The sequence below is a fragment of the Pyrenophora tritici-repentis genome, chromosome 3 (genome assembly GCF_003171515.1).
Source record: "Pyrenophora tritici-repentis strain M4 chromosome 3, whole genome shotgun sequence".
Classification (NCBI taxonomy): Eukaryota; Fungi; Ascomycota; class Dothideomycetes; order Pleosporales; family Pleosporaceae; genus Pyrenophora; species Pyrenophora tritici-repentis.
Genome location: NC_089392.1, coordinates 1,922,345 through 1,941,749, shown reverse-complemented (window position 1 = coordinate 1,941,749; position 19,405 = coordinate 1,922,345). Strand labels below are relative to the sequence as shown.

Genomic DNA, 19,405 nt, shown 5'->3' with positions numbered 1-19,405 from the left:
GGGGGGGCAACCAACCGTAGTTGGGCTGACAAGTCACAAATCGACTGAGGCGGGACGAGTTGTACATCGTTACTGACTCCGGACCCGCCGTCTTGCTGGCACTTAACAGGGTGACGTATGTGTTTCAAGGGAGGATGAAGACAAAAGCTACTCCGTACCCTATGGCCTAACCGGTCCAGGCAGCTGGGCGCAAACAAGTTACGGCTGAATAGAGTCTCGGCAGTCCTGACATGAAGCAAAAGAACTGAGGTCAGGCGGGCCTAAGGTCAGATGCAGGGTTGCGCTTGGCAGACAGTTGGAAGGGAGAATCCAGGTACAGGAAGTTGATTGGCCGGGCGTTTGATACGATGATGTGGAGATCGGCGTACTTCAGCCACTTAGCTGCCGAGGCGGTGCTGATGTGTCGTTCGAGAAGTCCGACACGCGCACGTGACGCCTCTAGAACATCGACTGTGGACTCTCGCGTCTTGGTTATGGGCTGGCAAAACAAACGATAGCATCTTGGGAGACCAGCAGTGCAACCTCATTCGGTTATCGGAAGTCCCATGAGCTTTGCTACTTTGGTTGTTACTTTGGGTCGGAGATACAGCGTCTTTCCAAGCAGCGTAGTGCTAGTCTGGCGCCGTGTCGTGCTTTCCTCCATGCAGGGCGCTACAAAGAGTACTGGACTGGATAGTTTCCCCGCAAGACTACATGTGACCTTGTGATGTGCAAAGCACGAGTGCCCGAAACACGTTCCAGCTGTTGTACGGTGTACCGGGTGAATGGACGACAAGCTTAGTGTCTTTCTGGACTTGGGTGCATGATGTGATGGCATCTTTTGGATCGTCCCGCCGGTTACTCATCTTGGTGAGATGGAGCGGAAACATGATGCTCGTGCCGCGGCTTGCCAATCCCTTGCTCATGCTTGTTTTCTGTAAGTAAGCAGAAGCAAGGCTGAACTGACGTCTTCTCAACTTCTGGTTTTTCCGGCGAGGCCTGGAGTTGAGCGAGCAAGGACTAGGAGCAAGGCGCAGCGACGTCATGGTGGCTTCACGACTTGCCCATGTCTCTTCACCGCACATTGCCTTCTGCATTGCCCACTGCAAACTACCCATTTTCCTCATGTCACGAGAGTGCCTCCCCAGACACCGGCGCGTATGCAAGACATCCCTGGCCGAGTTCCTCCTGATCCGTCGAATGTAAACGTGCGACGGCGCCCGATGGTGGAAGCTTGGCCAAGGCGGGGAATCGCGCGATACTCGTTGCAGCTCGGAAGCAGATCAATGAGCGTGTCAGTCGGAGTGCTTGTGACCTCGAGAGGTTTTTACGTCTAGCGGCATCATGACGTTTGCCACATGGTAGACATTGTAGGCCGAGGTGGGCATGTAGACTAAGTTGATGTACCCGACAACTGCTATACTTGTCTTGGCAGTCAAAGAGACCATCACTCTGATCACGATGCAACCTGGTGGAGGCGAGCGTGACGCGCCAACGGGACTGTTTACTGCATCAAGGAACGATGGGACGATCTTTGGTATGTGGTTGTGGGCATGGAAGTTTGGTTGACAATGGAGGTAGGAGGGCGCCCCTCGGATAACCTGCAAAATCCGGCCAAGAATTCATGGAATGACCACGCCTGACTGTGGGTGAGCCTTGAGGCAGAAGCCATGTTAATTCTCAGTGCGGTTGCCGAGGTATAGTTAGTCGCAGACATGACACAAAGCATGCTCATGCGCGCCATGTTACGCAGGGCTGACTGAAATGTTTCGGGCGCACAGGCGCTGCATGCTACAGAACGTGGTTACTAATGTGGCCGCGTTACCAGCAATATCTTTACAGTGACGCTTAGTTACAGATGGCAACGCCATGCGCATGTACCATCACGCGTGCGCACGCTGCTTTTCGGAACAAACAACCAACAGTCCCTCCATCGGTGGCAAGCGTCGTCAAAAGCACAAGGCCATGCGCATGCTGATTTGACGAGGCGTCAGCCAAGTTCGGATTCTGGCGGCTGTGGAGTCTTAGCATACTCACGGAGGGGGGCGATACCGTACCCGCAATTGTTACAATACACAATACACAATACACAATACAAAATACACATCATCAGGACAGCCCGATTCGAGGTGAGCTCCACTTGTTCTGCATATCCCACTTGGATCATCATGTCGTCCCACCTTGTTCTGAGGATGCGGCATGCTGTAGAGACGACATCATGTCGCACGCCCATGTTGTTGCTGCTGCTGCCATCAGGCTAACCCCCACAATGCCAGGCCGCCATGGGCAGACATGCCAACCCTGACATCCGACGTGCTTTTGCAGAGTTCCAGGATCAAGACACACCCTCGAAATGCAACAAAGTCCGCTGTCTTCACTGCGGCTTCGTGCGCGCAAAGAACACGACGCGGCAGATTGAGCATCTTCAGGAGTGTCAGCCATACCTCTCCTCGCCCGAGGCCCAGGCACACCTCCTCGCCCAACAGCAGCAGAATGGAACGCCCGTCGAGCAGCAAAACATGGCCGCTCCGGGCCCCAGCCAGATCCTCAATGGACAGCAACCAAATCCAAACCTTCAGGTACACCGGCGAGGTCCGAATAGTAAGCGGCCTCGCGACGGCCAGCCGATTGCGCCGAACATCGCCATGGCTCCCAATATCGCGCCCTCGCTGACCTCGCATCTCTTGACCATCTGCTCGGGGCCCTTTGCTCAGGCAACCCAGCATCCGTTTCTCTCTCACTCGGGCTGCGGCTCCATAGGCGTAGGACCGTTGATGCAATGGCTGGTCCAGGATGGCCATTACGAGCGCGCCTTCATGCGCTTCGTGAGCCAGCTGCTGGGCAAGGTCCGTCTTCCTTCGACGCCCAACTCGCAGTTCCATCCCATGTATCGGACCATGGATTTGCTCATTTCCGCCCTTAACAACATGCGACGCGAGATGCAGTTTTTCGAGATTACCGCGACAAAATACGGCCTTGTCCTGCCCATGGACCCACCTTCCCCCATCACTCGCGCCCTGATTGACATGTTTGTGAACGCAACTAGTCCGAGCGCGTCACTTTTGGAAGGCATGGTCGCTTTATGGGGGACCGAGCATGTAGGGCTACAATCCATCCCACACCTCACCCAAACTAACACATCACAGTGCTACCGCAGCGCCTGGCAATATGCTGCATCCTTCTCCCCAAACGTCTCCACCATGTCCGCCGAACCCCACATTGTCGCCCTCCACCAAGCCCTCCTGCCAAACTGGATATCCCCCGCCTTTAGCAAATTCGTCGAAGCCTCGCGCGCCCTCGTCGATGAGCTCGCCAATATAACAACCACACGCGACGGCAAAGAGGAAATGGTAAGGTGTGAAGAAATCTTCCGCCAAACTTGCTGGCTAGCCGAGCGCATCTGGCCGAGCGTCGATGGCATGGGCGAAGAGGGTGAGAACACAGGCATGGGTCCACCCAGGGCATCCATGGCAGCAAATGTGGACACCGCCATGCAAACTGGCCTGCCAATCGGCATAAATGGCAACAACATGTCGGCCGGCATGGTCAATATGCATGGCAATCCCGTTCCCAACACCAGCAACAACCCCGCCGCCACCAGAAACAGCAGCGTCAGCTCAAACATGAACGGAACCCCCGTCAATAGCAACAATAACCCCCGCAATGCAGCCGTAAACTCCAATATGAACAGTACCCCTGTGAACAATCAGCCACGAAACGCTAGCATCAACAGCGGCATGAGTGCGCCTCAAAACAGCAATACCCGCAACCCAAGCGTCAGCTCCGTTCAGTCGCAACCTCGCAACGCCGGTGTCAATAACCCGAGGAATAGCTCGCTCTCCAAGGCCTCGGGGCAATCTATGCCGCCGGGGAACCACGACAATATGCCTATAGTTGGCAACGATAATCGGAATAACAATTTTAGAGCTGGGCAAGGGTCGTCGTAGTACCGGCTGGTTGTTGTAGTCGAGTCGTGCATGTGGAAAGGGGAAAAATCAAAAACAAAATGGAGCTATGGAGTAAAACTAGACGTGTGACTGATAGTTCAAGTGATGGGTTCAAGATCTGTATCATATCCATTGGTCTGGAGTGACATTGATGAAGAAGAAAAAGTGTTGTTTTTCTCGTGTGTGTCCTGCCTTCGTTCGGGTATAAGATTGAGAGAGAAAAGAAGAGGAAGGAGAAGTAGAACGAGCATCGCTCAAAGGAGAATGAAGACACAACAAGCCTAACCAACACCACTACACGCCTCCCCTCCCCTACACACAGTCCCCTCACCCCCTCCCACCCCACAACCGCCCAACCCAATCATACATCCCCTTCAACCACGCCCCTCTCCCCTCATCAAGTCAATAACCAAACCCATGTCCCACACTCTCACTCCTCTCCCACTTCAGCCTCTTGTCCCCTTCATACCACACCGGCGTGCTTTCCAACGCCTTCACCACATAAAACATACATTTGTCATCCTCAAACCGGTTCCCATACAGCTTCTTATCCTGCAGCGCTGCTACAAACGCTTCTGTGTCGGCGATGGGACAGTTTGCGTCGTCGTAACCTTAGTATATGTACAGTGGGGGAAGGAGTGAGGGGTTAGTGGCGTGTTGGTCGCAGTTTTGGGCGCGTTCGATTGCATCCATTATACGGTCGTCTTTTGAATTGGGAGTGGGAGCTGTAGCGTTTAGGGTAGAGAAGCCGCGGTTCCGCTGGAAGTAAGTCTGCCACATCCGTGTGTGAGTTAAGCAAAAACCATCCCCTTTGGTGGTGGACGAGCGACACATGTGGGTGACACGCCTAGGACTTCGAGCGCCGTGATTGTCCCGCGTATCTTTTCGACGTGTGCAGTGATGTGTGAGAAGGGCATGTCGTGGCCCATGTACGTTGACACCGCGTCTGGCTGAAGGATATCGCGTTTATAGTGCGCCAGCATGGGAGAGCGGAACAGAGCTGCGTTAATAGGTATGGCCGTTCCAACGTCTCTCTTCGCGTTGAGCGAGAGGGTTGTCACAGCGGCGTAGGTACCTGCGCTTTTAGCTTCGACGTAGACGCTGGATTTGTCGATGGTGTAGGTTTGCTGGGGGTGTTGGGCGAGGAGCCAAGCTGGCCAGGATTCGTAGCGGGCGTCGAAAGAACCGTCGTGTTTGTACCAGAGCAGAAAATCTTGGAGGGCGATGTAAATGTCTGTGTAAGTTCCTTTGGGGCCGAGGGGGTAGTTTACGGAGATGATGATGGCGTGTTTTGCTTTGGCGCGGCGGAGGGAAGTGGTAGAGAACCAGGGGTGGAAGGATGCGGTGCCGGTGCACTGGTGGGTGTTAGTGTTGGTCTTGTTCCTTTGGATGTATTGATAGTCAAAGCTTGAGGGGTTTTGGGTGTTGAGACGTACAAATCCGCCTCCATGGAAAAACCACATTACAGGCGCTTTATGCCCGGCTGGTATATCGTTCGGAACTATTACAGTCACAGTGAGTTTCTTCTTATCTTGGCGCTCCGAGGAAGAGTACTGTGTCTCATAGACGTTGAATCCTTCCTCTCCAAACTAGATTTTGCTTCGGTCAAACATGCTATTCGCCCCCGTTCCTTTGTAGAAGAAGTCATCATCAGCAACTTCCTTGCTCGGCCATTCGAGAAGAGGGGTGATATGTTGATTCAAGAACCCCTCATTTTCTTTCGCTACCTTTTGGGCAGTTTCGGTGATCGCTTTGGCTTCTGGTGAGTATTGCCATTTAGGCAGATTACGTGGTTGATTGCGAAGGATAGCTGTAAGTTCTTCTTCACGCTCCTTGATACCTTTTTGGATCTCTGCAACCCTCTTGTCTCATCCACTTTCCCAGACTAGCTTTTCAGACATTGCGGCTTCGGGGTACTCATGTGACTTTTCGGTGATCTGCAGGTCGTGTCTTAGGATCAAGAAAGTCGCTTTCTAACAGTGTCGAAGAGTTATACTGTCCCCTGTACCTTCGTATATACCCTTCGCGACTCGGATAAGATACATCCGACTCTTCAGTCATATCGGGAGCTATTACTTGTTTTACTTATAGCGTAACCCACATTGGCAAGTGGAGCTCGGATTTCCAGGTACCTGGAAATCGTTTATTCGTGTAATGTGCCACACGGAACGGGACGTCGTGTTTCGTAACTCTACCAGCTGATATTCGCGTGGTATCAACGACCGAGAAGTTTATAGTGGGTACTTTGTGCTTCCCGAGGTCACGATATTCTACCTCTGAGGATAAGTATAGCGTGCCAAGGTATGCGTCTAAGTAAGAATATGCATCATAGGTTGAGCTACGGAAATGAAGTTTCTAGTTCGATTTCTCTCGTAGGGAAGACAAGGTCTTATTCCATTTTTTTTTCATCTGCGGTCGTTGACAAGACCAAGTGATCCAGCAGATCTCTGCCCGCCTTTCTTCCTATATTAGATGTATTTGGTGTAGCTGGAGATCAGCTACACACTTTCTCTTTTCTAGAGGGTATCCTTTCTATGAACCAGGACCGTTAGTCCCACTTCAATGCTATGCTATTAGCGATCTGCGGTCCAGCCGGCTTGGCACGTTGCGGCGACGACGAATCCGGTCCGTGAATTTAAGAAAACGGGATGCATTAGTAATAGAAGGATCATGTACCTCAAACAGCGAGGATTTGGCGCAGGTACCCTTACTCACATGTGCTAATTTCCTTTCTATATAAGGAAGGGGGGTGTAACTGAAACCTAGCGAGACGAAACCAGAATGATAGTCCCAAGGTTGGCGGTAGTCAGGTTGTTAGTGCTAGCACGTTTCTCCAACTTCCCCGCATGCGTCATCGCCAGTTTGGGAAGTACCGACCAGCCGGGCAGCGTAATATAGTCTACCCCATACTTATTGATCATCAGAACTAGATGCATGGAAAGATCTTAGAAGCAAATTATAGTTCACGGCATGATTTCTAGAAGAGATCGGCAAGAGAGAAACCAGTTTGACATGAAATGATCGTCGTTCGCTTTACATGGCGCTATCGACTAATGTGACTAAACATACCCGGGAAACTATTCTGGCAACCGAAGCTCCAGCTTCGCAACACATGAACCCTACAAGAGAGACAAATCAACTTAGGCCGTTGGCAGAGTATCGGCAGCGTAGCCCTTCTCAATGATCGGCGGTGGCTTGGGGACATTCCGGCGCATGATGGTGTGGTTGAAGAAGTATGGCACAGACTCGGTAATCTCGTACTTGAGGTAGCTCTTGGTCGGCACACTGAAGACCTGGTCCAACTCTTCCAGCGTGAGCTGCTTGGTCTCGCGGACGAAACAGAAGATCATGAACCAAGCAATAAGGTTGAGTCCGGCATAGAAACCAAAAGCACCCGTTGAGGTCATGACAGTGCGCATACGCGGGAAGGTGAGCGACAAAATACCGGCGAAGGTGTTGTTGATGCACACAGCCCAAGCCATGCCCTGTTCACGCTGAATAGTGGGGAAAACCTCGGCAGAGTACTGGAACGCGACTGGGCCTTCTCCAAGCGAGTAGCAAATGGTGAAAAGGTAGACGAACAGAACCACGGGGCCAATCTTAGCACCTCGGCTTGCAGTCTCTGGCTGAAGAAGAGACAAACCAGCGGCCAACAAGAAGATGCACATCAGAGGGAAGGTCCACATGCAAAGCGTTCTACGGCCCTTGGTATCGATGAGAAACAACGTGGGAATCGTAAAGACGACCTGGATGGCACCGTAACCGAGAGACGCGTACAGGGCCTGGTCGTTAGTGTAACCGACATCGGTGAAGATAGTCGAACTGTAGAAGGAGATGATGTTGATACCACACATCTGCTGCGCCAACATGACAGTCGAAGCGCCGTAGTTGGCACGCCTGATGCGCGGCACACGGAAGCAGTCCCACAGACGATCAAAGTAACCAGCTCCACGTGCAACGGCGAGTTCGGTCTCGTAGATGACGTACGAGTAGTAGTAGTCTCGGGCAGCAATGATGGGGTGCGAACGGAGGCGCGCCATGGAGCGGTAGCCCTTGGCGACGTGACCGTGCTTCATCAGCCATCGAGGAGACCTTTGGTTTGTTAGTCAATGTTTTGCGAAGACATCTTGGGCATAGAACTTACTCAGGGCAGAAGTAGATGCCGATCATGAGAATGAACGAAGGAATGAAGGCCGAGCCAAGCTGGAGACGCCATGCAATCTTGGGAACGTCCTTGACGATGACATTGGCACAGAAACCGAGGAAAATACCTGTCGAGCTGGATTAGTAATGCATCAGGCACATGCTAAAGAATATGTTGACATACCAATGACAACCCATAGCTGCCAGAACATGACCAAAGCACCTCGAATTCGATGCGGGGCCATTTCAGCAGAGTAGATGGGCACAGTGGCGTTCTTGGCACCAATGCCAATACCCATGACAAAGCGTGCAGCAAACAGTCCCTGCCATGATTGGGCGCATGCGGAGCCGATTGGAGTGAGGGTGAGGCAGACTGCAGTGAGGCAGATCTCGCCCCTACGACCCAAGTACTTGTTTAGGGGGTCAACAATGAAGGCACCGATGAGACCGGCAGTCAAGAAGATGATGGCGTTGATGAGACCAACGATCCACTCGTTCTTGGCTCCCTGGTTGATACCAAACTCCTCGGGGAAAGACAAGTTGGCTCCGTTGGAACCAGTCTGGTCCCATCCCTGGGTGGCGGCACCAATGGCACACAGACCGATCGAGTACCACAGCATGACTGGGCCGTTCCACTTGTGGTCGCGCTCGTAGATTAGAGCACTGCGCTCTTCCTCGTTGATGTCGGTGAGCATCTCAAAGCGTTCAGGGTCGCGGGCAACCAGAGCAGCCTTGCCAAAGAGAGCAGCTTCGCCTTCCAAACCGTGCTTGACAGCCCATGCCTCTGCTGCGGCGACACATTGAGCCTTGGTTTGGCGAGTCAGAGGGTTCTCGACGATGTTGTGAGCAACAGACTCGCGGCGGGCGCCTGCATCAGCAATGTGCTCAGGTGCATAGCCAGCCTCCTTCTCAGACGGGTAAGTAGTAACGGGCTCCTTCTCAGAAGGGTAGGCGACCTCCTTGTCGGGAACGTGGGTGACGCCGTTGTCCTTTGCGTCCATGTTGGCGATTGACGTTAGACGCTTCAAGGTTGAGTAGCACCAGTCGCGACAGGTGTGGAGAGCGTGCAGAGTTGAAAAGCAAACGGTGGGTGGGGAGGGGGGAACTGAGGCAGTCGATGTTATTAAGTATACTAGTGAGCAGGCACTACTGAGTGAAAGGGAGGCCTAAAGTGGACCCTTAACGGCGCACGACAATTGTAAGAGCAAGCAGCACAACAGAGCATCACCCCAGATCCTGGCCTATGTGGTCCAACGGGAAGGCTTTGTGGGAGGAGGGGTATGATAGCGCTAGTGAGCGCGTTCATGAGGATCTCCACTCTTTCTCCCCATGGAGTAAGCCTCCACAAGATTATGGCGGCTATCTTAGCCACGCTTAATTGTGAATACCCCAGCCTTCGCGCATTCCGATGTCTATGACCTCATCCCTGCAGTTACCCCAACATGTGATTCAATCGCTGACCGACTTAGTTCAAGCCACGGCGTTGCATTGCTCGGCAGCCTTCCGAGCACCCGTCACCCGACCTGACTTGTTCATCCTGCCTCTTTGTTTTGCAGGTGGCAGCCTCCCGCCTCAGGCGCGTCATTATCGAGGACACGGTCAGCTGACATCTGCGGACCTCATTGCCTTGTAGTAGGCAATGCCAAGAGAGATACTTGTGCGCCACACACCAACAAGCTGCTGACGTGTGCTTAATCGTGCGAGGCTCTTGGGACATCTCGGCATCCGTGTGAGGCTTGTCGAGAGCGGGAAGTCGGTCCTGCCTGCTAGCACCGCGTAGGCGTGATCGGCGGACAGGCTGCCTCACCCGTCACCCGTGCCGACGCAACCCCTCGACTTGTCTTCTTGTCCATACTACTTTCAGCCGCTGATTGTATCAATTCAAAACTCAAAGACGCCTCATCTCATTGTCTTGCCGGCATTGAGCTGCCTCGCTGCTCACAAACAAGCCCACGACACGGTTGACTTTGCATCACCACTTCCGCCAAAAGAAACGTCGTGGCAAGCTTCACCCAGACCGACCAGCTCCATAGCGTACGCGCGGCAACGGCTTGGCCATCTTGCCTTGTCTTGTCCCAACACTCCAGGTTCTTAGCTCTAGACGAAGCTGTGCACGGTCTGGGGTTGGGTAGAAATGTGGGCTCATGTTCCAACCGCACTGACTCCTGGTGGAGACTCCACCATTTCCTCCACGCGCTTACTCCAGGTTATATTGGTGGGTCGCTGGTCCCCAACGGAGAAAAAACTTCTCTTCACGTGTTTGCAACCGAGAGTCCATGTACAAGGTCTCCGTTGTATCTATCTACTCACCTGCGACAGCTGTTATAAACCACGCAAGACCTACCAAGTCATCCAGCACCATTTCCTTGTATACTTTTTCACTTCCTTGGCTAGCGCAACCGGATACTGACACCGATACCTGCATCGGCACTTGAGTGCGCCTGTCAGTTAGACCCCACACAGTACACGCGACGCAGTGTCTCGAACGTGTGAGGCTCGTTGGAGTGGGCCTCGGCGCGCTAGCCGCTGCTCGGATTGCCTCTTTGGGCTGCATCACTGACCGCCACCAAAACAACTACTCTTGAACCCAAACTACCGTCCCGACAAGCTTCTCCGTTACGACCCGCTTTTCAATAGTTCTGTTCAAGATGAGGCTAAATTTACAAGTTGTTCGCGCCACCCGTACGCCGTGTCCGTACTCCGTGTTGTTAGTCTCGGCTACCTCCGACTACTACCCAAGGTCACGCCTTTTAACTTGACTTGCTATGACCCAAAAACACTTAAGTAACAAAGGGAAGGGGCATAATAGGATCTATCAGCGTGAACCATGTCGCGCATCAACTTCAGCAAACTGATACTCTGAGAACAGCTTCAGGTACATAACATGCCAAACTGACTGTGCGGAAAACGAGAACTACACCTGCTGTTTGCTGGCATGGATTTGATTTTCGCTCCTTTCATGATTTTTCGTCATCATCCATCTCCAATTTCTTCTCTCATACTGCAAGACTTGACTACAATTACGATTGATTGAAAAACAAGCCGTAGTAGCAGAATGCAAACTAGAAATGAAGCTTACACACTGCGAAAAAGCAAGACTAGCAATGCTTTGCGAAAGGACAAATAGACTTGCGATGCTTCCCGAACCGTGGTACTTTCGCTTACACGATTTTGATGAGACTTCCACCGAGCTTTTTCGGCTCTTGCCTACACATAATCAATAACAGTTCGAGCTCGTCAAAAGCTTGGCCAATATATGCATCACTGAGTATCGCAACTGCAGCTCTATCTCGGCCTTTCACACGGGATCAAACTACATTGCTCATGACATAACTCACTCGCATATGTGCTTACATACAGGCGTTTGGTTCTCCCCTATAACAAATTTGCTGCTTCGATCTGATCATTTGAAGACTTTTAAATGCGGGAGTTTTGAGGATGCCCCGCTGTAAAGTCGACTGTGCCATGGTACCAGCGTTGTCGCTACCATATGGCCTTTCACGCGAGACAGAAACTACATTGCTCAGGACATGGTTCACTCGGATATGTGCTTGCATACAAATTATTAGGCTCTCATTGGTGAGCATGGGCCATGCCGTGGTCGTACCTAGGCTGCCATATCAGGTACCTGTAGCTAGGTAGACTTGAAAACGTAAACAACCCAGAACAGACCGCAGCACGGAACACCACTGTCATAATGGAGAACCCTCAGCACGAGGAGTCAAGCCGCGGCGATACACTCCATGCAGACTCAGCGCAAAAACCCACTAACGTGATAGAGAATTCTCAGCACGAGGAACCAAGCCGCGACGATACACCCCAAGCAAACTCCGCCTTGAGCTCCTCGACTTTAGGAAACGACGTCTCGTCCAAAGCTGCCACTAGCACATCCCCAACACCTATCGCCAGCTCCCCTTCCGACGTCAAAACCGCTCCTTTAGAGACCTACATTCTCAGCACCGAAGCTAAGATAAGCCATCTTCTCCCCACGCGTACTACGCCAGTTTTCCGTAGCTTCCCAGACTCAGAATCTCCCACCCTCCGCAGCGACCGCGAAAACAAGATCATCATATACTGCGGCGCCTTCAACCCGCCGCACGCAGGCCATGCCGCACTTCTTTCGCATACGTATTTCTCAACAGATGCTTCCACCATCGCCGCCCTGATACTACCCGTAAGAACCTTGTCGGGCAAAAGCTACCTATCAAACGCAGATGGAAGAAACTTCCGCCTGACGTATTCTCAGCGATCTGAGCTCTGGCAAGACGATCTCTTGAGCCGATTCTCCTGGATATTTCCGGGTGGGGGTCATAGAAACATGTCATCGTTCATTGACCTTCTCAAGGTGTCAGTAGAAAATGACGGGTTCAAAATATCTTTCTTGGAGCTATCTGGTGCAGAGTATGCATACTCACTTGGTATGATATGGGACAAAAACATACCTACACGAATTACTAGTAGTATCACGAGGCCGGTTCCCTTCGCAGAGTCTAATGGAGTCAAGGAACCTCAGTTGCGAAAATTACACGGCTGTGGGCCATGGGAAGACGTTCCGCAAGAGGATTTGCGGTGGGAGAGTGAAGAGGAAGAAAAGCCAAAGTGTTGGCCGTGCTGGCCTTGCCACAAGATGAGAAAGGTGTTTCCAGAAGCTTTCGACGACAAAGGCAGGCCACTACCACCTGATTACCGACACCACGATATGAGCCCCGCCACAAGACCTGATATTCTCCTTTCCCGCTGCCACGCCGCCCCAAAGCTCCCAAAACAGTGTCAATACATCTACCCCGTAGTGGAACAGATGACACGGGAATGGGGAGAACAAGAGCAGGAACTGGATGCCCATCTCCTCTTCATTCCCAGCACCCAGGATCCAAACTCGCCAACCTTGTTCCCCGAGATGAGCTCGACGTCGATTAGAAAAAGGTTTCTGAAAGCCGATACCGTGATATGTAAATTTCGCGATCAGATGAGCGAAGAGGTGCTTAATGTGGATCGGTTATGTGAATTTCTGGACTGGCCTGTGACTGAAAGAAATGTTAAGAGGTCGAGAGAGAGCGATGGTGCTGGGTACGATGATGACGCGGCTGAGGGACTGAACACGGAGAGTGATGACACAGTGGATGATAGCGCAGCTAAGAGGCTGAAGAAGGAGAGCAAGGATGCTAGAGATGATAATAGCAGCTAAGATGTTGATGATAAGTTTGTTGGATATGGCGAAGAAGCATGGGGGATAGACGATGAGCGGGTACTTTACCAAACTTTGCGCCCAGGTACAGGGGATTGGGCAGTACTTGTTGTAACGGTTTGGGACTTGCCAAGACCGACTTGGGTGAGAGTTGGGTACGGCTATCGCTACCACACTTTTTCATCACACACACCTATATAGCTGCAGCTTCTCCATAGCTATACAATGCAACGCAGTCCTCCTCCTCTCCTCACACCGTTACACTTGTCTTTCCAGAGGAACATGCGAGGCGTAGCGGATACCGATTTCTTCGGGTCGGGCACCTACTCGACGTAGGATTGTCACAAGACGTTTAGCTCTGAATCTGAGACCTATTTGCGCCATTTTCTAACTGTATGATCCCAAAGGTCTGATGATGATGGGTTTGACTTCGAAATTATCCTATCCATAACATTTTGGTTGTATTCCTCACTCCATCACATTGAAACCATAAATATCGTGACTGAGACGAGCCTGCATTAATCTACCCAAAAAGGTCTCTCTAGAGAGACTTCTCACGTATTAATATCCTCGTCTTCAAGGCATAGAGACCAGCCTCCCAGATACCATCTACATGGCACGAAACATCGCACATCGCCGCGACCACGTGACACTAAGTGCACAATAACTCCGGTACCGAGCCCACCCGATAACGCCCCCCCCCCCCCCCCCCCCACACACACACGCAAACACCTATTCTTGTCCCTGATCCTCAAGCTGGAGCAGCCTATCTTCCTCCATCTTGGGCAAGATCATCTCGTTAATGATAATTGCAACAATGTGATTGCGGAGAGCATCCGAACTTGCGAACATAATCTTTGCCTGTGCTTCAAATTGGCGTGTTGAGATTTTTTCCAATACCAGATCTTCTACTAGGCGGACGAATTTATTCCAGTTTGGACCTAGTGGTGCAGGAGAAACATGTTAGATTTGTTGGTAGGGTAGAGGTGGGGGTAAAGGTATAGATTATATACGATGAAAGGATGTGTATGTGTGTGTCTTTAGAGGGACTTACCGAGGGCTTTTTCTGTGCCTACAAGCTTGGCTGCTGTTACGTATGTGTATCTTGGACGCAGAGGCGCAGGCTCTACGGGCGTCGATGATTCGGCTGTTGGCTGATGTGTAGATGCCATGGTCGTGGATGACCCGGATTTTATTTTATTTATGGATACAATGGACGTAGGCGAAACGTGTGTTGCTTGGTTTGGAGATTTCGTGGGCATGTACTCTTCGTCGGTATCACCGTCGGCGTCCAAATCGTTATCCTTAATATGGTCTTTGCTGGTCGATACCTTGCGAGAGATTTTACTACGGCTACTGTTCTGATTAGGGTGGCTTCTTTTCAACGAGCCCTGTCCACGGACACTCGGTTTAGGTATCGGTATAATAGCGTCGGGTTGTGCTGGACCCTCGGGCGCTGTTGGTTCCCTGGTTGATCGTGCTTGCTCCACCATGGCCAACTTCCGCAACCCGTTAGTTGAGGGATCTTCCATGGGTGAATCTTTCATGAGCGGTGCCTTTCTACCAACGTCGTTCGACGGGACACGAGAAGCTCCTGCCACTGGTGTGTATGGAACATGGGGTGGCTTGTCTGCCTTTTCCTTCTCAACTCCGTTATAGTGATTCTTTTTTGTCTCTGTTGTAAAAGAATTCGATAATGCTAACGAGTGTGACCGTGGGAATCCGGGAGCGATAGCTTGCTGGGGGATCCGGAATGGAGTCTGTGGTGGCGCATTTGATGCCCCATACGGTGACCTATGCTGGAGCCCAGGAAGCGGCGTCTGCGTCAACGATGCCATGTGGTTACTCTTCCCAACTAATGCGGTATCTATGTGACTGCTAGTAATACCAAATGGAAGCCTATCTGTTGGGTCCCGCGATAGGGTCGGATACGGATTCGAGGAAAAATAACCACTTCTTACAAAGGTTGGATGGTTAGGTCTGTCGATCGAGCGTGGGGCTGCGGGTGGAAGGGCAATGCTGCCTCCAAATGATCCCGCTATATTCATCGGTAGCATGTTCGGAACTTGTGGGGCGATGCGACGGTGCCGCGCAGGAGTATTCGCATGGCTGGGCGCGTTGCGCGCTTGCTGGCGAGCCTGCTCTTCCGACATCATTGCACGTGGTAAAATTGAGTGGTTTGGTGTCGCAAAAGACCATGCGGGGTGTTGCGATAGGCACAATGATGCCACCTGATATAATGGCGCTAGGCCACATATGGACTGGGAAACTACGGGTGAAGGCAAAGGTGCCCCCCTCACTCAAATCAGGGTCTACGTCGTTTGATCTCTCACCTGGAAGCATCAAAACCATTTAAAACGTTTTTGAGTAATTAAGAAATCATCTTGTGTATCTAACACTAACAAAGAACTGTACATAGTATCCGTACACTGACGAGAAAATACTGCCTAGAGATCTCAAGCGAACGCGATAGTATATAAGGCATCTAGCTAACTACCTTTTTCCACTAACTACGTTCTTGCCGATCCTCCACATGATTAGCACCTTATTCACGCCGGGCAATAGGCGATTGCAGTTTTCCTAGTCTGGTTGAGAGTAGTAGATATCAGATTCTAGAATGAGATATGTAGACGTTTATACGATGAGCAGAGCAAAGATACACTAGCACCCAAAGTAAATATAACGGAATAGATCTAGATTAGCAAGACAAGTTGTAAGTATGGCTTTGCATCATCGCATTTAGGGTCACGGATGTGTATTAAAACCCCCGGATTGCCCTTTTGAGCGAATGATGAAATTAGAATATTAAGCAGAGGCTAGCAGCTCTAGATTTTGGTGAAATGATTAGGTGGCGGATACGGTAGAGAGTGAGATAAGGTACAAGTAAATGTCAAATAGAGGTACTCGGCTGGAAAATGAGATAGGTATGTAGCGAAGGAAGTTGAGAAAACCAGCTAACACAAGATATGGAACTGAGTGACTTAACTTAGGATAGGGAACAAGTGCATGAAGTGAGGGGTCTTGTTGTGACAATCAGATATCAATCTCCCTGTACACGAAAAAAATTTCTTTGAGACAAGTATGAGCCAAGATGGTCCTGGAAGATTATGAGCAAACACATATGTTGGATCTCAAGACTAGCAGTACAGGCCTCGAGACCTGCCTCTCAAGTTCAATACCCTCCCATCCACGCCTCTATATACAAAATAAGGAACGCAAGACCTTGAACTACCTAAAAAAAGCAGCTTTTAAAAACGGAATGGAACTCGCATGTGCACCAGAGCCCACCCAAAACACCCTACCCATACAAAGTCCCCTTTGTACGCTCGCTGAATTGAGTCTCGTTATGCAGATGCTGCGTAACATCCATAGTAGTAGTGATATGATCAAGACTAAGCTTCTCCTCCTTACGACTAGCCAGCAACCTAGCAATCTTGAGAATATTCTTGATCTGGCGACCATTCAGGTCCATACGCGCGAGCTCCGTGAGCTGAGCTTTGGAAATCTCGTGATCCTGCGATGATGACTCCAAAAAGTTCTTCCAGACCGTCTTGCGCGATTCGACGGTGAGGCCGGGGTAATCGAGCGAGATGTGGATGCGCGACTGAAATGCCGGGTCGAAAGTTTGGACGCGGTTGGTGGTGAGGAACATGGTGCCTTCGTAGTATTCCAGGACGCGGAGGAAGATGGAGACGAGTTTATTGCGCTCGAGCTCGTGAAGGGAACGTTGTTCTAGAAAGACGTCTGCTTCGTCGAGCAGGAGGACGGCGTTCCAGCGACTGCACATTTCGAGGATATCTTGGAGTTTTGTTTCGACCTTGCGGGGGTCAAAGCCGAGGTCTCCAGCGCTCATCATGTAAAGAGGGACCTTCATTTCCTCTGCTACTGATTCGCTTGTGAGAGTCTTGCCTACACCTGGAGGTCCACAGAGCAGGATAATCATGCCCTTGCCCTTGCCTTCTATGACATCGTCAAAGGTATCTCGGAACTTGCGTTGAGATTCGGTGAAACCTAGGATCAGCTCTTTTTGGTTCCTAGGTAAGACGAGACGATCAAAGGCATCCGTTTGCCATTCGATATCCCTAACACAGCCAACGAAGAAGTTGAGCCAGAGCTTGTTCTTCAGACTGTAACCACGGAGAAGTGGAGAGCAGATGAGTTTTTGTTCGTCTGTCAAGGGCACGTGCTTAGCAGCGTCCTCCTCGTCGGCAAAAGCGCCGTCCATAGGCATCCCGCAGTCGTCCTCTTCATATTCATAGTCTTCATTACCATCATCATTATTGCCCTCGCCATATGAATATTCTCGAAGACCATGCATATTACGAAGTGACATAGGAGTCGGCTCTTTCCAATTGAGCGGTGAAACAAAGATGGAATGGGTAGGGTTGAAACGATTCCAGCCATAGGTGTCGATGACAATTCGGCCTTTGACGTTGTACTTATCCTTGTTTCCAAACCCGCCCTGCCTCCAAGCGACACCTTGGTATGCTGTATAGTTGGCACCAGCAAGCGCCTCAGCTTTAGCACCACGCTCGATAAGACGCGTACGAATGGCATCGCCTTCTGGATGGAATTGAAGGGGATATACGCGCAGCGAAGTGATGGCGCGAGTACCAGTATATGCAGCGACGGAGAGATTGATCTTGTTAGTGCCAAACCTAGCGCCGTCCCAATCAACGTACTTGCACGTCGCCCAGAAGCAAGGAGCGCCCTTGGCATCTTGACCATAACGTGTCTCGACCAGAGTCATGGCTGTTTCTTGGCCGTCTTGCCTCGAAAACACAGTCACTCCAGGCTGGAACAAGGTCCAGAGATGCTCATATGTCATGACCCGCTTACTCTTCATATCTTGGGAAGTGTCGATCATAGTCTTGAACTCCTTGGTGAGGACATCCTTGAGAAGTTCTGCATGCGCTTTGGTTGTGCGCTGATCTTCCGTGTCCCCGCCCAATTTGGCGATGGCTTCCTGAAGCTCTACCCATCTATGGATCAGAGGTTCGAATTTGCCGCTGAACTCGAGGCGCGTAAGACCCACGGTGACGCCAGGATAGTTTTTAAGTACACCAGCGAGCATATCTTTGAGTAGCGGGCTCTGAACGACGATGGAGTGGATAGACAGGACACGTCGGGGGTCATTGTAGACCTTGACATTGCGCACGAGCAGCGCCCATTTCGCAGTTTCGTCGTTTTCCACTGGATCACCAACGTCTTCGGGGATCTCCTCTTGCCATTGAAACCGGCCTTTCTTGTCTTCCTTGCCGGAGTAGAGGTGCTTGAGGCCCGTCTTCATGCCCGGGTCACAGGGATCTTCGTTGGCCTTGGTCCCATTCTCTGTCTCTGTATAGGGCTTTGGTTTTCCTTTGCCATTAACGAGAACATGCTTAACGCTGTTAACCTTGACCTTCTGCTGAGGTGAGTCCTCTTCGGATGAGTCAGATGAGTCCGGTGAGTGATGTGAGATATCTTTATTCTCCAGTTTCATGACGCTCCGCAAACAATCCACCTGCTGAGCGAACACCTGCTTTTGTTCTGTGGCTGAGTCGCACATGGTCATGGAAGATGACCTCGATTGGGGAGCGATAGACTGTTCAAAAAAAGAAGTGAAGGATATGAATGCCCCGATAGAAGCCTGGGGCGTGGATAATTCTCGCTCACGTCGTTGAGTATGAGAAGTGAAGGCGATTGAGATTGGGGGGGGGTTGTCCAAGGGTTTTGTAGAAGGAGGTACCGGTGAGGCTGAAACTGTCCTGCTGCCTGGACGAGGCGCTATTACTGAAAACGCTCCGGGCCTACTGTAGCAACTGCAGCCTTGTCAACACTTCGGATGACACGAAATACTTAACATACAGGCTGCTGTAGTCGCTAGACACGCCCATAGGTGCTTACTCATACTGTCAAGTATGTATAGAAGGTTTTGATAGGTGCCCGCGGGGAAAACGCAGCAATTGTCTTGAAATTGCGCTGGCAATCTCAGGTGGCACAGCTGCAAGCGGTGGCGTTGCGGCGATGCTGGCACACACCTCAGATCCGACACGTTGCTTTCGGGCTATCTTGAGATGAGTTTGGGCTGGAATAGACCAGTAGTAATAGTAGCATCTTAGCAGGTGCTCGATAAATTCTACACAGACTTGGATTTGGTTGTCATAAAGTA

The 19,405-nt window shown here is 51.2% G+C and overlaps 6 protein-coding genes across 6 annotated transcripts; 2 read left to right on the top strand and 4 right to left on the bottom strand.

The window, feature by feature from the left end:
* Positions 1 to 2,261: 2,261 nt before the first annotated feature.
* On the top strand, positions 2,262 to 3,811 carry PtrM4_081030 (TenA, putative transcription activator; the record flags this gene model as incomplete). Its single annotated transcript, XM_066106453.1, has 3 exons — positions 2,262 to 3,077; positions 3,126 to 3,755; positions 3,806 to 3,811. 3 exons carry the CDS (start codon positions 2,262 to 2,264, stop codon positions 3,809 to 3,811), a joined length of 1,452 nt encoding a protein of 483 aa, XP_065963391.1.
* Positions 3,812 to 4,717: 906 nt separating this feature from the next.
* PtrM4_081020 (Abhydrolase-3 multi-domain protein) lies at positions 4,718 to 5,389 on the bottom strand (the record flags this gene model as incomplete). The annotated part of the gene is made up of 2 exons (XM_066106452.1): positions 4,718 to 5,281; positions 5,363 to 5,389. 2 exons carry the CDS (start codon positions 5,387 to 5,389, stop codon positions 4,718 to 4,720), a joined length of 591 nt encoding a protein of 196 aa, XP_065963390.1.
* A 1,677-nt stretch (positions 5,390 to 7,066) lies between these two features.
* PtrM4_081010 (ProP, Permease major facilitator superfamily) lies at positions 7,067 to 9,070 on the bottom strand (the record flags this gene model as incomplete). The annotated part of the gene is made up of 3 exons (XM_001940970.1): positions 7,067 to 8,018; positions 8,071 to 8,197; positions 8,254 to 9,070. 3 exons carry the CDS (start codon positions 9,068 to 9,070, stop codon positions 7,067 to 7,069), a joined length of 1,896 nt encoding a protein of 631 aa, XP_001941005.1.
* A 2,696-nt stretch (positions 9,071 to 11,766) lies between these two features.
* Positions 11,767 to 13,254, top strand: PtrM4_081000 (uncharacterized protein; the record flags this gene model as incomplete). Its single annotated transcript, XM_001940969.1, has 1 exon — positions 11,767 to 13,254. The coding sequence occupies one exon, from the start codon at positions 11,767 to 11,769 to the stop codon at positions 13,252 to 13,254; it is 1,488 nt and encodes a 495-aa protein (XP_001941004.1).
* A 732-nt stretch (positions 13,255 to 13,986) lies between these two features.
* On the bottom strand, positions 13,987 to 14,426 carry PtrM4_080990 (uncharacterized protein; the record flags this gene model as incomplete). Its single annotated transcript, XM_001940968.2, has 2 exons — positions 13,987 to 14,195; positions 14,309 to 14,426. The coding sequence occupies 2 exons, from the start codon at positions 14,424 to 14,426 to the stop codon at positions 13,987 to 13,989; spliced, it is 327 nt and encodes a 108-aa protein (XP_001941003.2).
* A 2,126-nt stretch (positions 14,427 to 16,552) lies between these two features.
* PtrM4_080980 (SpoVK, ATPase AAA+ class) lies at positions 16,553 to 18,736 on the bottom strand (the record flags this gene model as incomplete). The annotated part of the gene is made up of 1 exon (XM_001940967.2): positions 16,553 to 18,736. The coding sequence occupies one exon, from the start codon at positions 18,734 to 18,736 to the stop codon at positions 16,553 to 16,555; it is 2,184 nt and encodes a 727-aa protein (XP_001941002.1).
* Between the last annotated feature and the right edge of the window lie 669 nt (positions 18,737 to 19,405).